The following is a 21239-nucleotide window of genomic DNA, read 5'->3' on the forward strand; positions in this document are numbered from 1 at the left end:
TCGTTAATACCTATAATAAAAACTGTTATTTCTCAATAGGTTGGATATAGATAGATAATCTAACGCCACGGTCAGATGTGGGGAATATAATACATGTTTCGAAAAAATATGAACGTTGAAAAATCAGTCAGACACTTCGCGAACTGTGAGATCGATGTAGTGAACTCTCCAAGACTCTTTACGAGCAATCGGCCGCGGACGCTTGAACATATTGAAAGTGTGCACAAGTTTCACGAAAATGTAATAAAACCCTGGTTTATTGGAAAATGGATAAAAATTGGGTGAATTGGGTTTTACAACTAAAAAAAAAAAATACGAGCTTCTACGCTACCCCGAATAGACTAAACTTTACATTTATCTCAATACGCGCGTTCGCTTCGATGTATCAATGTCTGAATATCCACGAGCTTCTCCGGCAAGGTCGATACACGGCGAAGTATCATCTAAATCGGAGTTTTTCATTGTCCCGGATCAGCGATTTGCGAAGATTTCAGCGAAATCTAAAGCGCCTTATCGAGACACGAGTGGCGTCGCCGCACCGAAAACTGAGGCAGATAGTCGGCCCTGCACAGCCCTCGAATATCGAGTGTTTCCAAAGTGTCAGCTCTCCCGCCCCGAGACTCAAATATTCCCGACTTTGGCCAGTCGCGATTGACCCGCAACCGCTGAGCCTAAGCCCAAAAAATTCGCCGTGCGAGGAGTCGCGAGGGGAAGGCTGACCTCAACGGAAAAGAAAACGGCGCGAAGGGGAAACGGGCTTTTCCCCCGAATCGCTTTGCGACCCCCGGCTCACCGTCAAGTTTCAATAACTCGGCAATTCGCGCGACCCTCGAAGCCGGGATGATAAAAGCTCGCTAAATTTCGCCACGCCTCTCTCTCTCTCTCTTGCCGTCAAATCGCAACAGGTGAGACGAGAATCGGCCCGGTAACACACGGTTACAGATTTTCCGCTCACAGTTTGAAAACTGAATTACATTTTTTACCCGGAACCGTATTTTTCGGTTATGGTAAAAGGTAGAAATAGTCAAGGCATGGACCGTGTAACTGCACAGATGTAATGGAAATTTCTCTCAACGACGGGATGACGCGAGACCGCGAGACGTGAAGAGCGTGACCAAATCGGGACGTACGACGGCCATAAGCCATTGGGGGAAAACTCTAGGCCAAATGTTGGGTGAAAGTTGAGTCAAATGTGGGAATGACGGTGACATTCAGGCGTCGTCTTGCGCCCGAAGCCTCAATTACTGTAATTTCATTTCACACGGCGGCTCGTGGGAGGAAGTCATGAGTTGTTTGCAATCCTCGATTAGAGTTTGTTGACTTTTGATGGGGATGCGAGCGAATGCCATAAACCAAACATGCACTCGGGAAGTTATGAGCTCGGGACGTAGGTTGAAACACATAATACAGGCACGTCAGAAAACAACCGCATTGTCAGCTTAATCACCCTGCAAACATTTGCCGGAGAAGCAGCTCGTGCTGCCGGATTTCCTGCTCGCTTTATCCACCCTTCCGGTCTTCGAAAAGCTCTTTTTGAAAATATCAACGGGATTAACAACGGCTTGGTTATTGCTAATCCGCGGGGGAGTAGAATCTTGCTGAATGTCCTCTTGTTGCTTTTATTACAAGCCGCGTTCGAGCAGTTCAGAATTTTTGGCTCGTTGAATATCATTTTTAATATCCCTTTGTCATTTGGAATGAAAATTCATCTCGACGATCTCGCGTGGAATGTAAACGCGGTTTTGAAAAGAACAAAGCGTTGCGTAAAAACATGCCTGTTTTCAGGATCGACATTCTGCACGAGCCACTTGCAATTCCCGCCACAATTCAATCTGGAACGAATATTCGTGAGCTTTTAACCATAAAATACAGCTATACTCTCCCTTACATCCTGTGTTTCCTTATTTTTTCATTACCTTTGCCTGGTCGTGTTTGAAAATTTACTACCGCCTCGCAATATTCTGTATCAATTTACATATGTACACGTAGGTATAACATATACTAATTGTATCCCCTCTACCAATGATCTATTAACGTAATTTCGTATGATCGATGATACACTGCGACGTCTCGCTAATTAGTCATGAGATACGGATTATAATCTGTAGCGATGCAAATTGGATTCAACTCCGGGTAGCAAAACTTAACCTCGAGATTAGAGGCTACGAATAAATTTATTGAAAGGTATTTTTGAAGAAACACGCTTTACGTTATTGCAAATGACCTCGAGAGATAACAAACGATATTCTTTCTTTTTTTTTATCAACTGCGAACTCATTTAGCTGACAATATGTCTCAGTATTGTAATAGATTTTGCATCAACCCATTTCGTATGTCATCGTAATTTCACGAGAGCAGACGGTTGTAAATAGTCGTAATTCGCTGTGATCACTTGTTGAAAAAATACATCGATAAATCCGAGGAATCGTGGACTATTTTCTCAGCAGCTGATCCTACGATATTCTTGTTGTTTTCTCGTGGTTTCCAAGATGGAAATGATTCTAATACTGGATTTTCGATCCCTGAGAATTGTAAAATTACCAAAGCTAGCCCCTATTAATTTATGTCGAAATTTTGAATAATTTTGAAAAACTCTCGACTCACTTGCCTCGTACGCTTCGTGAGAGCGTTCTCTTATTCCGAAAGCATAACTTTCCTGGCTAATTGAATTCTAAAACTTTTTCGGAAGATCTATTACGAGCAGAGAGAGTCGTTTTCCATCTAGGTACCATCAGCCACGTTGTGAAAGATGTCGGGTACCTTCAAGTGTATATTCGATCAAGTTCCTCGTAAAAACTTTACTTGTTGAAGCAAAATTTTCAAGAATCCTTGTACATGCTGGAAATGAGAAAAGTTCGTACACGGAATCTTTACGCTGATACCGTGTGACTGAAATTTCGCCTAGATCCATACGCGCATGAATTCAATCGACGTTGCTAAAAAAAATAATACAAACCTTACACCAAATGGCGCGGAATTTTATACGCAACATCAAACGAAACTTTCAAAAGTTTATCCCATACGCGAGTAATTGATAGTTTGAGTATTTTTCTTCTTCATTCAGAATTCAAATTCCACGATGCACGAGAGTCAGATCGATACGCGTAGAAAAAGGGTGAGAGAAGAAAGGGCGGTATTAGAAAAACCGCAATGACAAAAGCAAGTGGAACAAAAACAACGAACATCTATGAATGAGAGGAAAAAAGATGTTTCAAAGAAATACGTCCTTTGCGGTGACGCCCAGGTTTAGCTTCTGCTGAAAATGTGCCCTGTTGTCGAGTGGGCGTAACGAAGCGAAGCTCCATCGCCATTTGTCACTGCATCGCGTTTATTACAAGAGAGGCACGTGTGCCTCAGCCACATTTAAACCGCATCATTAAGGCGAGGTTAGTGAGAATAAATAATAATAATAATAATAATAATTAAATAAATTTGGTAGGGTTAAAAATTCTTCTGGAAACAGATTACGAATCGCTGAACAATTTTTAAATACACGAGGAGTTTTATTCAACAATGTATAAAAAATGCCTAAGCTGGGCGATAAATAAAACCTTCGTCGGATCGTTCGGCTTTCTTGCAGTATATAATTATAAACCTTTCGCGTTATATCGGGCATATTATATTCTCATATCTCGTTCCAGTGATGCTCGATTATCGTCAATTCTTCTGGTTCTGATCAATTCTTTCCTAGCTATACCACCAATGTCCTCGCAATACTTTGACACGTTTTATTGTATGTCTGTAATACACGGGAAAAGTTCGATCGTTACGTTTGTTTGTTCCCGTCTTTTATATTAAGAAGAAAAACATCTCGCAGTTGACTATACGTATATAACGCGAGCTCACTTACGTTCGAACTTTGATAAGATAAATGCTACAGCTGATGATATTACGTAGGATTGAACGAACGATAAAAGTGGTGAGAAATTTTGTCGCGTGTTTTAAATTTCGATGCGTCGAGAACGAAGGAGAAGCTAATAAGTTTACAAATGACGAGACAATTCGCCGATGACGATACCAGATCGTGTGTTCCGTTATTCTGATCGAGGATGAATCGTTTTTTCCGCGAAAAAGCTGGAACAGCGACAAGATGAATTGGGATGATCATTCTCACACGCCGAGCGGGTTTAGTGACGTCGAAACGTTTGTGACCTGCGCAAAAATTCTCATAAAGCATGATACGTATAGTTGGAAGAAAATATACGTACCGGTGCCTGACTATGCGATAGACAAAAGAGCGGGATGATATTTTATTTATGTGAAAAAATGAAGAAGCTAGAAATGAGTATAAAGAACTTATATTAGAAGACGGGCGTATGAGTGCGGACTATTTTCGCGGGTGAGCCAAAAAAATAGTAGAGAAGACTGAAAAGTCTCGACGAAATCGAGACCGCAGACGCCGTTTTGACGTCTGATCGAACATTATAACGTATGTATAGCTGCTGGGACATATGTGTATGTATATATATATATATATATTAAACCTACTTCTATACAGCTCGGCCCACGTGGTCGTCGCGGTTATATTCGCTGTAGAGAATTTCCTCTCTCGAGAAGCACGTAGGTACATTTCGCCCCCGACTGCAGACACATTGAAGACGGATATATTTATCGACGAGTTGGTATATAATTAGCGGAGCGAAGTTTATCGGTATGCGATCGCTTACTCAGGCGATTAGAATCCCCGGACAACTTTTTTACCGTGTCGCAGAAGTTGCGACATTCGCGAGGGCGACGGAAATAATGAACGAATGGTGGGTCATTAAAAAGCCGGATATAAGGGCGTAACACGAAAGGACGCGACCAAAATTTTACAAATACTTACCGATTTTGCGTACCTATAGTACGAACGTCTTTCTTTTTTTCATCGGGTTATTTTTCACATATTTCGGTGACACACTTTCGCAAGGTCCCCGCGATAAATTGAAAGGAGAAAGAGAGACGCTGCCATGCGTGGATTTGGGGAAAGGAGGAAAATATTACGACAAATCTCTGCGAGGGGTCAAGCCTTCGCCAATTCGATATACAGCCTCGAAAGGTCGTTGAAAGCGTCGATGGGCCAACAATTCCGAACATTTTCACACTCGGGGAAATGTCTCATTCGATTCGACGAAATCCTTCCGTTGATATATCATCAGAATTTCGATTTTATTTGATTTCGTATTTTCTTTCTGTCTTTGTCAATTCAGTTACGAAAATTCTGACTGGGAAGAAGAGAATTTCATTTCAAAAAGTGCGCGAGAATTATCTATCTGCAAATTGTCCCGAATCAGACGATAGTTTTCCGTTTTAACACTGGAAGAATATGTAATCCGTTTTCTTCGGTAAACCGATATATAAACTTCGCGGATCGATTTGCAGGAATTTTCATGCTATATCGTTCAACTTAACGAAGAGATCCAATCGAATCTCACGATCAGCATTGAAAACGGATTACATTTTTTGCCCGAACAGCGCGGCTGCTCAGAGAACATTGAACATCCGGAGAGACGGGGACGTTTAATTTATATAACGTAATTTCTCGTGGGATTTCTCGCAATTCGTATTCACAAGGGAAAAATTTGTCTTTGCATTGCTATGCGATGTGTTGAAATTCAAAGGAAGCTTCACTTTTCAATTCATATTCCGTTTCTGAATTCTTCATTGCTCATGAAGTTCAACTTAAATTTTTCGATTTCGAAATTCCGAATATTTATATCTCGAAATAGCCAAGCAGTAAAAAAAAAGATTCTCGACTAATTTTAATTAAGAATCCAAGCAAATGACTTGTGTGCGTTTATAAATTCTGTGCACGTTATTCAAAAATGTTACCAAATTCGCCTTATTAATATATCAATCCTGGCACGGTTCTAAATCAAATCAGGATCTAAAGTATAAAGAACTGTCCGCACGTCAGAGAAATAAAATTGCCTAAACAAGTCCAATAAAATAAAATCTGGCTGATGCGTGTTGAATCTTGACTGTCAGATTATAAGTATGTAAATCACGGGAGTTTAGCCCGCATACTCAAGTCCTCTCTGCCAAAATATACATATATAACCATATACATATTATAACGTAAATATACATATTATAACGTGGAAGAAATGGATAAAAAAAAATAAGAAGTTAGAGAAAGTGCGGTATAACATTTTTTTCCTCAAATCTGAGTGACATTAAGCTTGTAATATGCGGCACGTCGACAATTTTTTATCAACAATTTTTTCCTGTCAGTGAAATAACATCGTCAAGATCAACCTTAGACCGCCACGTTAAGTGAGGCGTAACTCTACATTGAAAAAAAAATAGAGAATAAAAGATCGAGATAACAGTGCAGAGAGAAAAAGTGCAAGCAGAGGGAATGGAAGCCAATAACAACGAAAGCGGACGAGCCACAAAAGCAAAAAAAAAAAAAAAAAATCCACATGCAAGAAGAAAGGAGATCTTCCTCAGGTCGCAAGCAGATAACGTTACATTAGAAGAAACGTTATTCTACATTTCTTAAGACTCGGTGCTTAAGCTTTTCACCTCAACCTGTTGAACAATTATTCTACACAAGTCTCAAAGAAGTAACAAAATCCATTAGATTCAGCCTCCGTCTCCGGTAATACGCTGATTATAAAGTGAGAATCATTTTCATTATTCATTTCGCAAGCCACGTTAATGCGAAAGGTATTTAACTAGGAGTCACGGCATACATATATTACGCACACACATGTGCAATGTCGACAATGCGCTGTAACGCGATAAATTTCATCCCTGTTAGAATATATCATTTTCAACCATTTACTCCTCCTCGTATTCTCCTGGGAACACTTTTCTTGTGCTAATGTACGATGTGTATAACGAGATGCTTGTGGTACCGCGATCCCCGCAGTGGATGTACAACCCGGGGGTGATTTGCGACGCGAAAAGTAAAGTTTTTTTTTTTCCTCGCTCGCAGAAACTCGGCGCTTTGATGACAGCCAAAAACTTGCGAGGTGAGTAATCTCGTTTCTTCTGCTTCTGTCTCTGTTTCTTCAAATGAGCTGGCTCGTTCAAATAAGCTCTGCCACGTCGGACAACTTCGGTCATTATGGATGGACTCACGCTCTCGTGAATCCCCGTGTTTACGTTTTATTACGCAAGGCACATCTTCTCTAACCGTATAAAAAGTATAACGGTGACGTTATATATAACAGGGAGCGTTTCCCCTTGTCGGAGTCAAAAGCTTTTACATTCCTGCTTCCGTCAAATTAGCCGGATGATGTATGTATAATTTACATATATATGTGTAACATATGTATATACATCATCGCACCGGCGCTTCTTCGGACTAAAGTAAAACCGCTACGGTACGTTGGATTAGAAACGTGGATTAAAAAACTGTTTCCGTTGAATGATACGCGTGGCTCATCTTTTCGCTGTATTTTACGATCAATTTTTTTGTTTTTAGCAAATTGTGTTCGCACGACCGTTCGGTTTATTTACGGGAATCAGCTTTTCAATGTCAATGATTTTGATCAGATATTTTTAAAACCTGTAACAACCCAGAGGAGAAAAAAATAACCGCAAATTTTGTCGCCCTCATTGTATAATATACATATAATGTATGTGTAATAAACACCGCTAATTTATTATACAAGCGAAAAATCCCAGTACTGTTTACGCCAACGGCGACGTTTTGATCCGTAAAAAACTATGTTTATGCATGTGTAAATAAGTGAAAAAGTCGTAATATTTATTGAAGCGGTAACACGAGACAGAGAAAAAGAGAAAAAGTATAGTATCGTAACGATAACAACTTTTAACAAGATGTTATCATTCGAGAGGCAGACCGAATCACAGGTAGAGAGTAATATGCCGTCATATTTCATACGTCACCCGGAACACGGTTTAACCGCCAATGAAATCAATATTCGTTCGCATTTCGATGCTTGAATATTTTCCGACGGTTTTCGAAAAGGCGTCGCTTAAATGCACCTTTCTGAAAATTTATTTTTACAGATACTGAAAAAATATTCGTCCGTTGAGTAGACTACGCGAGTATTTCAGAGCCGGAGACTTGCGTTTCCCGAAATACGTAAAACCGAACCACATCTTCCTCGGCGACGAGTTTGGCTGAAATTAATCGAACGTGTATCCGATTAAGCTGCCGTATGACTCGGGCCGATTTATTTTTCAATCTGCATGGCTAAATTTTGAAGAACGAGAGAATAAAAAAAGAAAAAGGATAAATTATCGTCGAATCGCAAGCGAAGCACCGGCGGTGGTAAAAATATCAAACAGATCGCGGATCGAGGGGTTGACGAGATAATGATGCTTCGTTGGAAACGCGAATTTTTACCCTTCCGAAGCCCGCGGAGCGATTCGACCCGAGTTCAATATCGCGACATTGAGAAATGCCCGAAGTTTCGAAATTGTTTGAAAAATCTGGTTAAATATTTGGTGCGTCTGAAAATTAGGGACCTCAGAGGAGAGCGACGTTTCGATTCGTAACGCGCGGAGCGCGAAACGGGATGAGAAAAGAGGAGAAGATTATCCGGCGATATCTGAACAGCTTTCGCGGCCTTCGCAGCCCAGAAATAGCTCAAAAACGTCACGAGAGTGATAAATTTGATTCGATAGCAAGTTCAAGTTCTCGGGTTGTTACATTAACGGATATAATACAGATGCGAGATAAGTACTCGTCCACCGCTGTTCCAGGCTATCTGCCATTTGATTAGATCAAATTGGAAAAATAGCAATTTCAAATGGACAGCGGCGATCAGGTTCAATCAGCTGGCGTAAGTGCATCAAATCTATTATTCAATGTCGGTGTGCGAAATACGACGATGAAAGCAATTGACTGCACGAGTAAAACCTCGCGACTTTCCGCAGCGAATTTACTATATATCGCACGTGTGCGTACAAACGATCGATGCATTGGCAACATATCCGTCGGCTTCGCTGCACGGCCACGTGGGTGGAATTTTTTCAATCGTTTACGTATTGCAAGCTGCGGAAAACTTGTGTATCGCGTCGTCGCTTTTGCGGTGCGTATGCACGTAGGTTCGACATCTGTTCAAATTGCGGGGGATGAATCGGGCGATAAATTTTCACGGGAACGAGAAACGAGCGAAGAATAATTATTGCCGAGCATTTCACGAGAATATACGTACAATGCGGCGACGAGACCCGATGGAAATTCCCTAAGAAAATTGACAGGATACGTATTCAATGAATTAACAAACAATTTAGAAATCAGCGTTCAGTTAGCGACGTTATTCCCGAGAGTTTGCGAATTTTATTGAAACTGGAATTTACCGACCGACATCCGGCGAATGATAATTAGATCGAGTCGACGGTGGGAATTTAATATTCGTAGAGAATTTGTCTGATTAATTATACAGTTGTACAGTTCCTGCAGGTTATTAGAGAACTTTGCATACCTTATGTACTCGCTTCTCACCCAAGCAAACTCCGATCTTCGACCTGGAAGTTGGTTGGTTATTGAAGCGGAACGGATCGGCTGAAATTTTATATTGCCATAACTTCGGTTAATTAACCTAGATGACAACTCCTTGCACAAATAATAAGTTCGATGTACACATGCAGGTACGGGTGATGCAGCGCCGTCTCAACGTCAGAGATCAAATATTCCAGACGATGATGTTGGAGAGAGTATGTCGAGCGTGATTTCGTACCCGGAATCGAGAACTTATCTCAACATCACATCTCTGAATTTCAAGAAGTTCCGAGTGAGAATTATCGGCGAGGTGTTGTTGACGCAATTAGTCGATCATCCCGAATGTGAAAACAGATTAGAGTCAACTTGCTTCGGATAATTGGATGCAGCTGCAGCATCCGGAGGGATTTGAATATCTATAAATTACAGATATCGGGTTATATATAGCTGAAAGCTTTTCAATTTCCTGGGTAAAAGAAGAACTGGTCTAATAAATCCGTCAGCGTGTTCGATGTATATATGTGCATAAAAGTGATAAAAACGTTCGGTGAATTTGTAACGCGATTCGGAGATTCCTTTTTCACTCGTACTAAAGGGACGAAATCTGATTAATTTCTACCACACTCGGATAAACGTCGGCGTATATCTTTGCGGCGTAGGTAATTCCCCTCCTCCAGACCCTTCAGACTTGCGATTCGTTCGCCAGTGATATTCGGACAGGAATAAGCCAGCGGATTCCAGGCACGAAAGCGGTTTGTCCGCTGATCGTGGTTAATATCAGTTATACGTCACCATTTCGGTGGTACAGGAGAAGCTGGATGATGAAAAAAGAAGGAAATAAAACGCGAAAAACAAGAAGGGGAAGAAGAAGACGAAGAAAAAGATGAAAAGGGAGGGATGCGAAAGGCCGTCTCCACTTCTTTCTGATAACTTTTCTCACCCGTTTTCACCGCCGCGTCACATACCCCAAACGATTTAAGAGAAGTGAAACGCCGAGGTCCGCAGTCGCGACGCTCGTATTAAATAAAGAAGCAAATTTACGGGGTCGTGTCATTGTTACGAGCAGTAAGCAGCGGCCAGCCTCAGACGTGATTCTCTCTCTCTCTCTAATTTTTTTGCTTTTATTTAATATTTTTTGTTTTTTTTGTTTTTTATTTATTTTCATTGTCATTTTGTCTCGGCATTTTGCGACATTTTCATCGTACACTCACGCCTAATATGCGATGCGTTAAACACACACACACACACCAGCATCGACGGTGATCTGGAAAGTGAAGTTTTTACAGCATCGGCAGGAAGCTCGGCCTGCGCCGCTGCAGCGGGAGACTTAATTGTGCCATAAAATGTGCATCAGACTGCAGTCGAAACGACGCTCTTGCATGCCAACTAAAAGCCGTCCCAACTATCAAGAATATACTGTAAACACAATTAATGTGCCATAACTATACGTTACGTACGACGCCTGTTGTATCTGCGCATGTTAATACAGAGCGGTATTATTCGCGATAAAAAAAAAAAAACAATTACCTTTTTTCCGATCCGTCAAAGCTGCAGCAGCGACTTGTAAACTGTGATGAAATCTTACGTGACGAAAATTATACTAAAGGATATATGAAATTTGTTACTGAAGAATGAAATTCGACAAGATGTAAAGGTGAGGGATTCACATCGATATCTGCGGTACAGGGGAAGGAACGATACTGTTGAGGTGCTCGAAATGAAACTGATAAACAAGTTGAAGAAGCGAATCATCAGAGGAGGATACCGGAGTCACGGAGTCGAAAGATTAAGACGAAGATAAGGCCGCAAATATATTCGGGACGATAAAATATGAGCCGCGGAAGCGAAGGTAATTTTAGAGGTTCATTGATAACGGGGTAAGATTCGATCAAGAAGCGGCGCCACGCGAAGATCGAAGTGCACGGATCGGCTGTAATGTAATATATTTATAGCAGAGTCTTGGTTATTGTCAAGGTGACACCGGCGAAGATAAAGCTGGTGTATTTGCGAGATTGAATCGTCGGCCATGGAAGCCTGCAATTCGATTCGCGGCGCAGATCCTCTCGTCCAGCGTTATAAATGTTAGCCGGTTGGATATAAACAGATCATGCAGCCCGCGATCGGCACGTGGATCTACATAAACCTTGCAGCGTGCCTACTTCTGTTTAGCACTAAATATTTCTGCAGTCTGTTCAAGATTCCTTGTACAACACGCGCCCGAAGCAACTTATCTCAGTGCGGTGCGCCTAGAAGAGGAGATAAAAATCAAGAAAAATTAACACTCTTCGTGTTCAAATGTCATCTGCCATGCGATCCTCTCGTCGACGTAATTTCCTTTCTCCTTCTTTTCTGCTCTTCGCGCAGCAGCGGCTGATTTTTCTCGCTTACCTCGTAACTTGGCCAAGGCTTTTGGAAAGCGTTCTACGGAGAAAAGGAGAAACGCAAGAAGGTCGGAATCCCAGCTGAATCGGAGCCCCCCATTTGCATAAGGGTGACTGCAGCTACCCACTTTGATCTCGGCCTCTCTCTTCGTACGAGAATGTTCGCGAAACACGTAATGAGCATGTATGCATATACTCGAGGAGCGTAAGAGAAGAAGACAGAAAACTACGCGCATTCTGTTTTTGCAGAATCCAACGTTAGGTCCCTTTCACGCTTTTACCGTCACCCGACAGTTTTCGTGCACGTAGCACCCTGTATTTGCAGTTCAAACGCGTCTCGGTACAAAAGATTTTTTTTTCCTTCTCGTGCCATTTCGCGCACCCTGCACGCGCTACTCGTTTCTCGAGAGAGAGGGTGCACTATACTTGGGAAAGTGAAATTTAATTAAAGAATTAGCAGAAGCTAAAATGGGGGCGGAATTGAGAGAGAGTCGAGCTTTTCGGTACTTTGCCTACGCTACACGGCGATATCTTGTCGTAATTACGCGTTCAATTCGCCCTACGTATAACTTACCGCCACGGGGAACGAATCCCTACGAATTTACCACCGATCGGTGAAAGCGGGTTGAAAACCAACACTTTCAACGGCGACGAGGATTTTCTAATTGTCTGCACGATCTGCTCAGCGATTCCGAGGGAGCCAACCTTATATAGTTATTGTATAAACACGGTGTTTGGTTTACACCTTGTTAGGTATGTCGCGTATGAAGTTGCGCGTTATCCCCGGCAAGATCGTCTGTATTTATTTCACGCCTCAATTTTCTCAAAACTTTATCCCCCTAGCCAGTTTGGCTTATACCTACACTACGTTAGCGAAGCTTACCAAGTTTTTGGCGCGTGAGTTGAGGTGCCCAAATTTAAGGATGGGATTTGCTCAAATCCTCTAATATAATACACGCATCTCTGAAATTTATGAGCTCAGAAATTGAAAGTGTATATATATATATATACATATATGTTGTATTCTTTTTTTTTTGTTATTCCTCTTCAAATATTATACTAATTAATAATTCGCTTCGCATCCTGCGGGTGATCAATCGCGTTGCAATTCTAATGCTAATGGTATTAGGTGTTTGTCTACGCTCTACTGTGTTGAATTTAACCCAAATTAAGACGAGATTAATCATTCTGGGTATCCGAACGTCGCAGATATAATATTAACGTCAGCCGTGCGGCACAACCCCATTTTCGTAATCCCTCCGGATGGTAATGAAAATTTCATCTCATATTCATAACGTATGTGTCTCTTTTTCCAAGTAAGACTCGCATCGTGTGGGTATGCATGAGTTTAGAGTGAACGGATATTATACGAAAAATCGTAAGCATAATTCAGACTCTCGGAAGTACGTTTCTGCAAATTTTCATCCTCGGGAAAACTCTCCGGATTCTCAGTAATGCGACTGCTTTTTATTGATACAAGTCTCATTTACGTTTTCATGGTGGGCAAGTATTCGCGTCGTCGCAGATTTTACGAACCTCAAACTGTCCTTCGGTAACAAATTAAAGAAACAAAGAAATACCGTTTTCATCAACTACGGTGAAAGAACGCCGATAAACGCGAGGAATTTTCTCAATCTTCCAGCTTTGGCTTTGATTTTTACGCTTCGTTAGCGTCACAACGTCACACCGGCAGCAGTTATGCGAAGAGGAAGTCACCCTTTGAATTATTAGTCGTGCAACGTATGTTATAGCGCCCGTATTTCTCGCTCGGCGTTATATTGCTTCCGCGTGTAAATTAGAGGTGGTAAATTCGCGGAGATGAAATTACAGAGAGCGACGTCCCGGATTCACGCTTTCGCAGCACATGTGGACAAGACTGCTGCAATGCAGCTGAACGCATCGCTGGAGCCGAATAAGAGACGTTGGCACTTAACGGAGCCGTGATCTAATTAATACGCAATTATTTCGAACAACCGAGCGGATATACCCTCACGGCTATGGAATAATCATCTATTCTGTACGCCGTTGCCGATTAACAGCCCGTTGATTTAATTGTACCCTCCGCTCGACGGTGTGCGAGCTGTTTAATAGCCTGAGAAATTGGTTACTATTTTCACTATTTTCATTTCTTGCCGTAACCGAAAATTATAGATTAAGGTAGAAAATGAAAATGAGTTTCTGCAAATGTAGACAGAAAATTTATTACGTGATATACGAATATTTTGAATCGCGTTTACGAGCACTAGATTTTTTACTACTGTTGCGATAATTTGACGCTGGTGAAACAATAAAGTGATTTTCAGACGTTAGTTAATTGAAAAAATGTAGTAAACTTAACGAAAAGATTTACTATCGCAATAACCAGAAAATTTTATATCGACAATTATGTTATTACATTGAATAGTAAGTAATATATCAGATTTTTGTGCAATTCGAACAATACGAGTATTTAAATCGTTCTTCCAGCGAAACCCATTTTACTAAAATTTTCTAGGAACTTTGAGTAATGAAATTTTTCTCAACGTGGCTAAATCGACTCGTGCGGATCATTAGGTATACAATTCTCGATCAATTGCATGGGACGATTGTCTCCTGCAACTCCTTGTCCAACTTCATCAATTATAGCATTCAACCCAATCACATTATGTACTCCGTTGTCGGGAAATTTCATTCGCTTCGTCAGGACGTGAACAATTGGAATAATTGTTTCAACTGCTTGCAACTGTTTAAAATAACTGTGGCTGAATTGCTTTGATCGACGGTTGAATTACAGTTAAAAGATTTCGACGCTTACTATTTCATTGATCCCGTGAAGAATGGCGAGGCGTGATATTTGCGAAGTAGTATTTTTTTCACATACGCAGAATTTGCCCACTCGATCACACCCGCACGGACATCGCTCATCTTGACGCCCGTGAAACTGTCCAAAAGTTTCGAAAGCGGGTATACGGTATTCTTTCTCGAATAATCAAAGGAATTTAATTTCACGACGCGACGCTATAACCGAGGCGTTCCGGTGTTCGGAAATTTTAAATCTTTTAGGCGACATTGTTCGATGGGCTTGCATAAATTTAACTCCCGGTGTGACGTCACCGCGTTCCACGCGCCTCGATCCTCGGCAAATTGGTCGACTTGTACCTAAACGAAGATGGAAGAAAAATTGTTCGTCGTGACGTGAACGTAAAAAAATTATTTATTGTACAGATCGGCAGGTATTCTACGCGTGTATTTACAACTGGAGGAATGCGTGAGTCTTCGATATTTCAATTGATAACTCTCTACGTCACGGGCACGTGATTCGTCGTGGATGGTCAAGCTTGAGCAAACAATTAGCAAAATCATCGTGATGTGGCGATTGGATTTAAGATCAAAAGCACGACAAGCTAGAAGAGATATGTACAAATACGCACGATGATAGACGTGGTGTATTCGCCTGGCTTACCCCATTCGTAGCTAATGGATAAGATTTCCCGGACGTTGATTCGTTGCGCACTTGGCGGGAAAGTAGAAGAAATAGAGTAATAATAAGAACGGGAGGAGGTATAAGAGAAAAGAATCTCTTGATTTATCACTCAACTTCTTCTCTCAAAGATTAACTCAAGTGTAAGATTTAGACCGCTAGATATACCGCGAGATGGAGTGCGATCATAGATCTCGGACTTTCGAGGACTCTAATGCGGTTTATAGGCGTAAGATTTTTCCCGGAAACTCACCTATAACACTCCAGTTCACAGCCAACGATTTTTCCACCAGTATTTGAAAGACATTCGTACCCGAGTCCCTGTGAAATAATTTCTAGAATAAAAAGCGACGGAAGTTCGTTGTAACAGATTCTCACGATTGCCTCAATTAATTAAACTTCCAACTTCGGCGTTTGGAGTGACGGTAAAATAGGGAATCGGCGTGCCGCGTATTTCCTATTCGGGAAATAATTGCCCTCGCGTTGAAATGAAAAATTCCTCGACGATGTGCGATTGGAAGTTTCGCAGCTTCGCTATCGCGCGGTCTGCGAATCAGCGAAGGAGATGAAAATTGTGGATTAAAAAACAGCCGTCGATCTCGAAAGCTCTCGCCGGCTTTGAGGGAGTCTCAACAACTCGCGGTGCACGCGAAGCTTACAACTTAATACCCCGATGATTAACACGCGCATCTCGCGGTGCGGAGCGTGTCTATTCCACACAGCCGCCCAGCGGCTTGTAAGGGTGAGCGTTTGTCCGATAAGCGAATTCACCGACCGGTGTGTAAGAGGCCAGGCAATGAACCATGAAATTAATACTAAGGCCGGGATAAGATAAGGCTGGACGAAACTTTGCCCTTTTTGTCTATCGGATAAATTACACGCGGAGTGGAGTCAAAGTCAGAGCCAATAAATCGAGTGGAAGCCCGAGAAGATACATGATCTATAACCGCCTGCGATAACGAGATTTATCGCATTTTCTTGAGAGTACTGGCTGGATATGGTTAGTTGGTATTATGGGCAGCTTTGCCGACGTCGTGGAGATGATGGGCGATGATCAGTCGGGTTTTTTCTCACCGACGAATATACGAAAAACAAACATTACGCTAGATCCTCGATACTCTCACCGCGATATTTTATTCACACACTCGTCTAGTATCAGCAAGATTTGATTTTTCAAGAAGGCTGTTTGGCCAAAAATCGCTTCCTTTTATTCGTAAACTAATTATATTCGCAAGCTACGAAGATCTCTTTTGTAAATATACAAAATACAATACTTTTGCATTATAAACGAAAGCTGAGCTTCAAAATTGTTTTGAAATCTAGTAGTTACGATCGATTTCAATCTATGGTGGCTTATTTTATTCAGAAGACTATTTTTTATAAAGTGATTAAAAAAAATTCTTTGTCTTTCATTGGTTAATCCAATACTGCCATCTCTTCATCATAATCAATATTCGTGCTGCGTTGAAATATTAAATAATTATTTCAGCGAATTTGTAAAAAATAGTGAATAAAATAAGTCATTGTAGAGTGAAATCGATAAAATTTACCGGATTTGTAATCAGTTTCGAGCGGTTTGAAATAAAACTTCGACATCCAACCTTTTCTTAACAATTCTAATATTTTCAATTTTTTAATTATTGAACAAATATTTGCAGAGTAATAGGTAAAAAGTATCTATTTATGGCCGACCAACCTGCTTATCGAGCATAATATGCGCAGCGTGCACTATGATAAAAAAAAAAAATTGAACTTCTGCAAATCTTATTGCGATAATCCTTCTATCTGAAAATCAGCGATCTAACAAACCGTCGATCTTCTCTTTGCAGTCCCTCTTCCGTAAGCGATCCTCATCGACGTCCAACACCGGCTGATCCTGAGAGGCGAGAATTTTTCATCCGTGAACAACACCTACAGGCGCCTCTAGTAATGACGTGAAATAATGCCCCAGGAAATTTTCAAGTGGTCCAAATATGGAGGAGGCGGAATGGCTGCTGGAGAACCTGAACTCGTCGAAGCGATACGGGGCTTTCTCTCTTGAAGCGAATGCCGGCTCTGCGGCAATGAACGTGACCCTAAACGTATCCAGCCTTAACCTTACGCAACAGGAAGATGGGATCAACATATACTATTTTTACGAGGTAACTTGTGCCCCAGATTTATCTACATCTTTGACGTAAGTTCGTCTTCTATTTGCAGCGATTTGTATTTATAATATTGCATATACGTTACACATATATACATATATACTATATAAGCGTAGAGCTGTTACGCTCGATCATAATAACGCGTATCGTCGGTGAATGTTGTCATTAACAGTGTTGCCCATTTCGAGAAACTGGTTAAAAAGAAAAGAATTATCACAGCCAGTTATTTTTACGTGGTAAAATTTTCGCCAATTCGGTTGTTCCGTCTTATATAGCCGGTAAATTGGTCCGTACATACGTGACGATGAATTCTTACGACCTGCAGGATATAATAACAGTACCATCATACCGATGTATGTACAAATTGCTCGCGCCGAAGACCGACGTTCATTCCTATATCAGCTGGATATCATCATCGGCACGAGCATAAATTATTGCTTTAATAAATGCATTTACTAATTAGCGATCGATCGATTACCGGACTAGAAGAACAGCTTGTTTTAATAGCCGCAAGTTGTAATGAGGAGTAGATTTATGTCTTAATTTTTACCACGTTCCAATTAGCCAACAAATTCTCGACGATTTTCGATCGTAATTCATTCGGGACTGACTCAATTTATACACAACATCGATACTTAAATTCTATGAAATAATATACGACCGGACGTACTGTGTATCAGAATTGAAAATTTCGCAACGTTTTTTACTGATATTGATCTCAAAACAAATCTCTGCATTAAAAAATGGTTAATGCTGTGGCGAAATACGGTACACGGTTAAAAAAATAACGACTGACGAATGCTAGAATTTTCCAGACGGACGTCGATTAGACCTCGATCTGTAAAACGTACGCGGTGTTCGATACGGGCGAAATGGGTAATCCGCACTTCGTTCCAGGCTTATGCTGCAGGCCCATTCTTCAAAGGCACAATTTATTACCGGAGAGTGCTAGGCTCTCCACATAGGATCTGTCCATCAGGCACCGCGCTTGTTTTAAGGTTACATAAACAATTTTATTGGAATTTACGATAGGGGCTGCCAACAAAGCGCTCCAGAACTTCAGGAATGGAAGTCCACCGTCGTATATACGTACTCGTAATGCCGACGCGTTTCATTATGTATATACATATGTATATATATATATACACAAGTATATACGACATATATTAAACATGAAATACCGCGCGTTATTATCCGCGGTTTTATTTTTAAAACGAAAGGTAAACTTTTACGGTTTAAGCGTTCTTTTCGCCGAAACTCTTTTCTCCTTGAAAATAATTATTGTATACCGGCACGGATTCGGAGAGGCATACCTACATTATAAGCAAAGAACGGCGCCCAATGACTGAGAGAAATTTCATCTCGGTATAGAAAATAAACGTTATTATATGACTAATTATCTGTCCTGCCCGTGACGGGTGTAACAATATACAAAGAGCCTCGTTGTTTAATCAGCGATGGAAACGCGACGATTGTTCAATTCGCGGGTCGTCTTTGATCCCGGCTATTAGCCGCGTGTCGAAAAGAAAGCGAATTCTTGTTCGAGACGGTCGAGAATATCGCACGTACGTATCATAGGTGTGGAAATTTATGGTTTCTTTTTTTTTTTAATCGAAACGAGCGCAGAAGCCAGGCCAAGGTTGATGAAATTCGAACGAACTCGCAACGTCCTCTGGAACACCTAGATACCTAATATCACTTTTCCACCCGGTCTAGACCCGTAAACACTTGGCACTCGGTCCTCGTGTGAACAGCCATCTAGTCGCGGAGGGGGGAATCCGGTGTTTTTATCAGAGAGTCATCGCCGTGATCTAACCGGGAAAATACTTCACGCGGAACAATCGACGACAGTTTGGTACTATTTTTAATAGAAGACAAACACCGCAAAGCTTGATTTAATTCCCCAATGTCAAATCGACGCTACGTACGCTCCGAGACGAGGTATAAAATATACGCGATTTATCGCCTTTGACGGTTCGCCGCTGATGATGACTGAGAGGAAAATTTCGAACCTTATATCGGAGAGTTTGAAAATTCATTGGAAATACCTCGCAAGTTTTACTTCGTTATTACGTAAACTACGTAGTTCGAGACGATATCAAACAGCAGGACGATCAAATGACATATAAATTGGTTACAGAGAATTCAGATGAGAATTTATTTTCTCTCCATTACTGGAGTACCTGTGCGATACAATGTTATATCATCTTTAACTGTAGACAAGTGAATTTTCGACGAATGGTTGAGAATTTCTTAGAATATTTCACCCGCGTGATAACGCCGCACTTTGTCGACGTAAGGTCGAAGCTGTTTGTCCCCTGCAAGCACGCTTAGATAGACATATAATCTTCTATAAGGGTTCCGAAGTCACGTCCTCCTTCTGCCTACTAATAAAATTCAAGATACCCTCGGGGAGTTAATTAAACAATTTCAACCCTCGCGCGAATAGCTCATATCCCCGGCAATTAATTAATACGTTTCTCTCCTTCGAAGATCAATAAACGAAGCAGAATTCGAAATCTCGTCACTGCTTATTGATAAACCGGTACACCTACACATTACGTTTACAGATAATCAAGCAAGTTGTTTGTTTTCTTTTACAGAAAGAGCAGTTCGCCGTTATGGGCGGTCTGTTCTTCGCAATAGTGATTGGAAACGGGGCTGTACTGGCGGCGCTGCTGCTGACCAGAAGCCGGAAGTCGAGAATGAACCACTTCATAAAGCAGCTGGCGATCGCCGGTGAGTCGAGTCAATTTACCCCAGAAATATAAAGTCGAGTCATCGCATCGCCCGGGAACAGCGTTGTCGGTAAAATTAATATCATTTACCTCTCATAGGGTGAAAGCGAAGGGAGCTCGACGCGATTATTTTTTTAAATAATTTACGCGGGGGTTGCGAGCGAAGGGTAAGGGGTGGATAATGGGCGGCTAATTATCGGTAATGAGGGCTACGAGGGTGTAAATTGACAGTGAGTTATTCCCACGCGACTGGTGCTCCTGATGTTGGTGCTTCAGAGGCTCTCCGTGATCCTCCCCAATGGGAAATGTTACATCAGACGGTGGTGAAAGTTTTAGTGCGCCCGAGGGCCGCCGTCCTCGCTTTTCGTCAGCCGATACGGCGCTCGACCCTCTTTTCTCCTCGAAGGCATAAACCGCCCGCATATGGCCAAAACTACGATCTAAAATCCGGGGGCAACCGGAGTGTGATTACCGCTTTTCGAGGCGAACGGGATGCGAAGACGCGTCGTTTTTAAGACGCGGCGCGAGATGTGAAGGAAAAGTAAAACTGAAGCTAGTGAAAAAAAAAAGAAAAAAAAAAATGAACCGACAGAAGCCTTCTTCGTGCGGCAAATGGTTCCTAAACCAAGCATTCGCGACGCTGTTTACACGAACAGATGGCGAGTAAAGGCGAAGATCGTAAAACTCGTTACTCAAAATTCATGTAAAATTTCACGACCCCTTTACCGACGATAAATTATCGAATTTATATCACTTGTTTGAATTTAATCACCCGCCAAGCTACCGTAACGAGTCACTTACACAAATGTATACCTCGTGACGACCAGTTGCGTCAGCTCGGAACTCCGAACGGACTGTCGCGGAATCGTATATCAAATCGAAAACCAACATCTTACTAACTAACGACTGCAAATTGGAACGAAACGGGTTCCGAATAGTCTGTTTCGGGCTTTTAAGATTCATTTTTGCGGACCGTTTCGCGTCAGTGGCTTTACAAAATACAAATTACCAACATTAATTTTGCCACGCGATTAACAAGAGGTGAAATGAAACAAGGTTAAGAATGATAAAGGGTTTCGATTTTTTGTAAACAGTGTACAAAAAGCC

At 41.5% G+C, this 21239-nt stretch overlaps 1 protein-coding gene across 4 annotated transcripts in view; it reads left to right on the top strand.

Moving 5' to 3' along the window:
* LOC107224534 (cardioacceleratory peptide receptor) overlaps nucleotides 1-21239 on the top strand; it is a 34059-nt gene that overhangs the window by 4196 nt on the left and 8624 nt on the right. For 2 of the 4 annotated variants that reach the window (XM_015664626.2, XM_015664625.2), the window contains exons 2-3: nucleotides 17077-17388; nucleotides 19998-20133. In XM_015664626.2, the coding sequence (XP_015520112.1) occupies nucleotides 17221-17388; nucleotides 19998-20133 (304 nt within the window). In that variant the 5' untranslated portion in view covers nucleotides 17077-17220. Of the gene's footprint in view, nucleotides 1-3064; nucleotides 3387-6941; nucleotides 6960-17076; nucleotides 17389-19997; nucleotides 20134-21239 lie in introns of those variants that run through there. The other 2 variants (XM_046739473.1, XM_046739479.1) reach the window with 2 other exon arrangements.

Source organism: Neodiprion lecontei, chromosome 1 (assembly GCF_021901455.1).
Source record: "Neodiprion lecontei isolate iyNeoLeco1 chromosome 1, iyNeoLeco1.1, whole genome shotgun sequence".
Classification (NCBI taxonomy): Eukaryota; Metazoa; Arthropoda; class Insecta; order Hymenoptera; family Diprionidae; genus Neodiprion; species Neodiprion lecontei.